General features: G+C 29.1%; 1 protein-coding gene across 1 annotated transcript in view; it reads right to left on the reverse strand.

The window, feature by feature from the left end:
- The window catches only part of LOC107451595 (1,4-alpha-glucan-branching enzyme), a gene marked incomplete in the record, with an annotated part of 27,480 nt that overhangs the window by 7,607 nt on the left and 12,874 nt on the right, over window positions 1-6,999 (reverse strand). The window contains 2 exon segments of the mRNA XM_071186830.1: window positions 4,991-5,088; window positions 6,926-6,982. Of these exon segments, the coding sequence (XP_071042931.1) occupies window positions 4,991-5,088; window positions 6,926-6,982 (155 nt within the window).

Raw genomic sequence — 6,999 nt, forward strand, 5'->3', positions numbered from 1 at the left:
AAAAAACTTATCTAATTAATGAAGAAACTCTTCTTTATATATTCTTTTCAATAATAGATTGCCTTCAGAACAAGGTAACATCGGCGATCACGAAGTTAGTCCCACTGAAAATAATATACAAGAAAAGTCGCGACAAAGAGAAAAAAAAGCTAAGAGGTGCGAAAAGGAACATGCGATATAACGATATGTGTTCTCAAAACTCTGATTCTACAGCTCACCGATCAAGGCCATTTCAACATAGCGAAACGAAAATTAATTAATATAATTTAATTTTCTAAATAATGCAACAATTTAACAGTTTGACAACCAACAAATAAATAAACCTACAAGCAGCTATTATTAAACGATAGCAAAAAAAATTGATAGCCATTAGTTGTCTTTTGTACCACTTTTTTTTCATATTTATGGTAAGAAACAATTTATTTAAAAGTTTTTTTTGTTATCATTATGTACAAAAATGTCTTATTTCAAATTTTAAAGTTACAAATGCTTAGTAAGATATTATTCACAACTTCACGCCAATTCAGAACTTGGTTGCGAAAAGATGGAAGATTAGTTATCAAACTAGAGACAAAACATCATAGTTGAGAAAAGGTGATTTTTTAGAACAGAGGCTGCTGGGAGATCGGGAGAGAAACTTCTAAAGTGTCATATAATGGCTAAGAAATGTTTGACTGACTTATTTTAAAATTCTTTAATAAATTAGCTTAATCGTAAATAAATATATGTAAGAAATGTAATAGTTGGACGTATTGCATCATCCTAAAAACCACGAACTTCCTCATTGAAAGGCGCCAGCCAGGCCAGAAGGGAAAAGCCCCGTTATCCACAGACCCTAGACGGGAAAAGTCCCGAGAATTAAACAAACTTAACTCTTTTCGATTGAACAATCTAATTTAGTATTCATTCTTGATCCAGCACAGCTGCGAGTAGACAGCTCTCACCGGTCATGATATCGCTGTTAAACTTATTTTCTTTTTCTTATTAAATGTTAAATTACATTATTAAACTATTGTCTTTTTTTCCTCTCTTGCTCCACAAACTCCTACATATATATCATTTTTATATAAAATTTTTTAATCCTCTGTTAATACTAACACCAAGGAAAAAGACAGTAAGCCTACTTCAAAAATGACCGCTCGACCATCCTGATGACTTTACTAATTTTTGGTGTTATCCAACTAATTTTTTTGTGTGATTTATGCAACATTTAACTGAAATGATGCTATAAAGTTAATCAAACTATGAATAAATTTTGTTTAATCTGCCTACAAGTACAAAAATTATTTATCAATTATTAAATTTAGATATCAAAAATAAGTTTCCTTCAACAACATAATAAAAAAAGTACAGTAAAGCAATCCTGCAATAGCCCAGGGAGTAATGGAAGTTAGAGTTGAACAATTTTGTGAAAAAATAACATGACGGCTGCAATGTTATTGTGGTCAGTACTGCACAACTAGACAAGCTGGATGGGCTTCAAACTGCAACAAAGGAATGAACCTTTGTTCTACACAGTGACAGTTCAACGCCATAACCATTGAACCATCGTGTCTCATAACCTAATAAAGGTTGAACATTAAAAAACCCTGAATGCTTGACATTTTCATTCAACAAATAAATTTAAAAAAATCTACAGGATTTTATTCAAAAAAAATTTTTTTTTTTTTAAAAAAAGGATTTTTTTTGCTACTTTAAAATATTTTATATATATTTCTTTTACATCTTAATTTCTCTAACTCAAAAATATAAATACTAAATACTTGGATTTTTATATTTGTTTTATTCAATAAAATTTCAATATAAATGACCTTATAATCAGTAAGATTTTTACACACATTTTCTTAGTATCAAACTTCTACTTAATAGATTTAAAAAAAAAAAAAAAAAACAGAGCAGGAAAATCTTTAATATTTGTTACCTGATCATGTGACTCAGCATAGGCAACCGTTGATTCCATCCATCTACGATTAGTCAAAGTATGAACAATATTCCCCATATTCCATTCCTCATCTTGTTGTTCTTTAAGAAGCTATAAAGAACATCAATATTAAATAAACAAAACTATATTTATTTATTTTAAAAAGATTTATTCATTAATAGATTAGTCAATAAATATTCCCTGTATTCCATTCCTCCTCTTCTTTTAAGAAGCTATGAAGAACACTATAAAAACTGCAATTATTTATTCTAAATAGTTTTATTCATTACTCAATTATGAACAATATTTCTCATTCAGTTGTTCAAGATGCTATGAAGAGCATAAAGAAAATTATAATCATTCATTTAAATAGTTTTAATCAAATAACACAATAAAATAAGATTGCTATATACATTAATTTAAAATTGATCTTTCTCAACAAACTTAAAAAATAATAAAGGTGCACTCAAACAATATTACATATTTGACATAATTTGATTTGAATGCAAGATTTAATAGCAAAAGGTTAAAAAAAAGAACAGGCTGCGTCAAACACATAGTTTCAAAACGTTCAGAGTTGAAAGTACTTAAGTAAAATTTTTGATTGTAAAACACATAAATAAAATCAGATAAAACGGTAATTAATATTAAAACAGTGCAGTGCATAGATAAAAACATACAAAAGCAAATAAAATCTGATAAAAAATAGTGAAAAATCAGTTAAAACTACCAATTATGCTTACTTAAAATAGAGATACTAAAAAAGGTAAGACAATGTCAATTAAAATACAGACAATTGATTAAATTATGGTGGTTGGTTGGTTAAAGTTTATTGGTACAAGAGCCAGAGGTGGCTATACTGCGGCAGTCACTAGGTAAAAGCACTTTTACTTATATTAATGAATACAGTCCTATTGTTTTGATGAACTAGATGAGATTGTGATGTATAGGGTCACTAAGTAAGGATGAAAGATGGGGATAAAATCTGTCAAAAAGTTTCTTCCTCAAATACAGTGAAACCTCCGTTAAGCGGATATTCATGGGACCAAAAAATTTGTCCGTTTGCGAGAGTTGTCCGTTTACGGGAAGGGTACCCTAATAACGAAATTTAACACCGTAAATCGTTTTTAGAATATTCTCAAAGATGTAAAAAAAATTAAATAATATCTACAAGGATACTATAAATATCTACAAGAATATTTATTTAAACAATAAGAAAGATAAAAAAGAATATATAAAGAAGTTTGATATAAATACATAATTCTGGATGTAGCTACAGATAAATAAATATAATTTTCCTATTAGCATAGATACTCAAGTTAGACATATGATACCAAATAGGAGAGTACTGCCCTCAGTCCGTTCAATTATTAGGTTCACATCCCCTTACACCTACTTATCATTTGATAGGGAACATGGTTAATACCTTCTTGGAAAATAAACCTCCCATGATTCACAGAAAAAAAAGTAATGCATACCTGTAAGTCATGAGGATCTATGGAGATGATTATTCACAATTGATCAGCTATCAAGCGTCTAAATAAATGTTTCATTTATAAAAACACCTCAAAGATTATACTTCTGTTCTCTTTTTTTTACCCCAGTTGTGTTAAATACAGTCTTCAAATTGATAAGAAAATTAAAGAAATTTTCAATGGGGAAGAAGCATTGAGAGAAGTCATTTCAACTTGAGGGGTCTCATAACCTGTGTGGTCCAGATGAAAAGATCAAAAGATGCCGATGTCAGAATTATTTCAGNGATTTTTTAGAACAGCGGCTGCTGGGAGATCGGGAGTGAAACTTCTAAAGAGTCATATAGGTGCTATGAAATGTTTGACTAACTTATTTTAAAATTCTTTAATAAATTAGCTTAATCGTAAATAAATATATGTAAGAAATGTAATAGTTGGATGTATTGCATCATCCTCAAAACCACGAACTTCCTCATTGAAAGGCGCCAGCCAGGCCAGAAGGGAAAAGCCCCGTTATTCACAGAACCTAGACGGGAAAAGTCCCCAAAATTAAACGAACTTAACACTCTTTTCTATTGATCAATCTAATTTAGCATTCATTCTTGATCCAGCACTTCTGCGAGTAGACAGCTCTCACCAGTCATGATATCGCTGTTAAACTTATTTCCTTTTTTTTAATTAAATGTTAAGTTTCATTATTAAACTATTGTCTTTTTTTCCTCTCTTGCTCCACAAACTCCTACATATATATTCATTTTTATATAAAATTTTTTAATCATCTGTTAATACCAACAACAAGGAAAAAGACAGTAAGTCTACCACAAAAATGACCACTCGATCATCCTGATGACTGTACTAATTTTTGGTATTATCTAACTAATTTTTTTTTTGTGATCCATGTAACATTTAACTGAAATGATGGTATATAGTTAATCAAACAATTAATAAATTTTGTTTAATCTGCTACAAGTACGAGAATTATTTATCAATTATTACACAACAACATAATAAAAAAAGTAAAGTAAAGCAATTCTCAATCCTGCAGTAGCCCAGAGAGTAATGGAAGTTAGAGTTGAACAATTTTGTGAAAAATACCACAACTATTGTAATGTTGTTGTGGTCAGTACTGCACAACTAGACAAGCTGGACGGGCTCCAAACTGCAACAAAGAATTGAATCTCTGTTCTACACAGTGACAGTTCAATGTCATAACCATTGAACCATCGTGTTTCATAACCTAATAAAGATTGAACCTTAAAAAACCTACATTTATTTTCATTCAACAAATTTAGAAAAATCTGAAGCATTTAATTCAAGGAAGAAAAAAGTTTTTTTTTTTTTTAAATAGATTTTTTTGCTACTTTAAAATAATATATATTTATTTTTTACATCTTAATTTCTCTAACTCGAAAATATTAATTCTAAATACTTGGATTTTTATATTTGCTTTATTCAATAAAATTTCAATATAAATGACCTTATAATCACTAAGATTTTTACACACATTTTCTTAGTATCAAACTTCTGTTAATAGATTTAAAAAAAAAAAAAAAAAATAGTTAGAAAATCTTTCATATTTATTACCTGATCATGTGACTCAGCATAGGCAACCGTTGATTCCATCCATCTACGATTAGTCAAAGTATGAACAATATTCCCCATATTCCATTCCTCATCTTGTTGTTCTTTAAGAAGCTATAAAGAACATAGTATTAAATAAACAAAACTATAATTATTTATTTTAAAAAGATTTATTCATTAATAGATAAGTCAAAGACTGACAATATTCATTCCTCCTCTTCTTTTAAGAAGCTATGAATACTACAAAAACAGCAATTATTTATTCTAAATAGTTTTATTCATTAATCGATTATGAACAATATTTCTTATTTAAGTTGTTCAAGATTTAATGAAAAGCACAGAGAAAATTATAATCATTCATTTAAATAGTTTTAATCAAATAACACAGTAAAATAAGATTGTTATACATATTGATTTAAAATTGATCTTTCTCAACAAACTTTAAAAATAATAAAGGTGCACTCAAACAATATTNAGGTACACTCAAACAATATGACATATTTGACGTAATTTGATTTGAATGCAAGATTTAAGCAAAAGGTTAAACTAAGAACAGGCTGCGTCAAACACATGGTTTTAAAACATTCATAGTTTAAAGTATTTAAGTAAAATTTTTGATTGTAAAACACATAAATAAAATCAGATAAAACGGTAATTAATATTAAAACAGTGCATAGATAAAAACATACAAAAGCAAATAAAATCTGATAAAAAATAGTAATAAATCAGTTAAAACTACCAATGATGCTTACTTAAAATAGAGCTACTAAAAAAGGTAAGACAATGTCAATTAAAATACAGACAACTGATTAAAATATGGTGGATTTGAGTAAAACTTTACAAGTATAGATCCAATTATGTAATGAACTAAGTATGAATGGAAAATACAGTCAAACTCATTTATAATGAGCGCAAAGGGACCAAAGCATTTACTCCTTACAATAGAATACTCATACAAAAAGAGTATATGGAAGAAAAAAAACATTAAAGTTCATATATACTTATATTATAAATTTACAGCGGACAATTATTTTTTATTTCTGTTTACTGCATACGAATTTAGTTATTTTGCTTTGAACTGTCTTTTTGTTACTGTTCTTAAGATTAGTCTTGCAACTCTAAAAACATTATCGACAACAAAAAAGAATTCCTTGATCTGAAATACATCAAAAAGGTATTTTTTTCCCCAAAGAGGAATTACCTGAGCTGGAGAGATAAAATGTAGTAAAAAAATTTTCAATCATAATATTAAAACCAAGGTTTGCTAGTTAAAAGTGAGCTATGCTTCAACACACTTAAAATTATATCAAATAAGCATTTTCAACTTCTTTGATAAATCCAGATTTTCATTAAATCATGGCTCATTTTACGCAAGTTTGACTGTATACAGTTAAAGTTGAACAGACGTGTTAACATTTTTAATATAAAATAGCGAAGTAATTTTGTTTTACTTCCAAAAACAAAACTATTAAAACACATTTTACTATTTAAATTACATAATATAGTAATGACTACACCATAGAATAAATATTATCATACTGTAAGAAGCTCTGTTGACATATGCCATTAAGACAGAGGGGGTGTTCTTATTTGATTGTTCTTGTTTTTCCAGTGGCGCCATCAATGGCCAAGAATTCGACTTCTGCCACACCCGTTTATGGGGTGGACCCATTCATACATCCATAGATCGTAATTTTGACCTGAATCAGAGAGCGATCAATCTCCAATTCAGTACCCCCAGAGGTATTGATTTGCTATGACTTTGAGACTCGGCAGATTTAACGTGCATCAGTCACCATTTACTACAAGGGGTGTCTTTGGCCGGCAGAGATCGAACCTACGTAAGAAGCTCTGCCATTGCTATAGCAATGCAAAATTTAAAACTAAGTCACATAAAAGGGACCCCCTACAATAAAAAGAGTACATAAAACATGAACAATAATCTTCCTACCTCAATCCACTTGTCAGGAATAGCCATTCCTAATCTATAATCAAAGCCTCCACCACCGTCAGAAACAGAACAAT

Source organism: Parasteatoda tepidariorum, chromosome 10 (genome assembly GCF_043381705.1).
Source record: "Parasteatoda tepidariorum isolate YZ-2023 chromosome 10, CAS_Ptep_4.0, whole genome shotgun sequence".
Classification (NCBI taxonomy): Eukaryota; Metazoa; Arthropoda; class Arachnida; order Araneae; family Theridiidae; genus Parasteatoda; species Parasteatoda tepidariorum.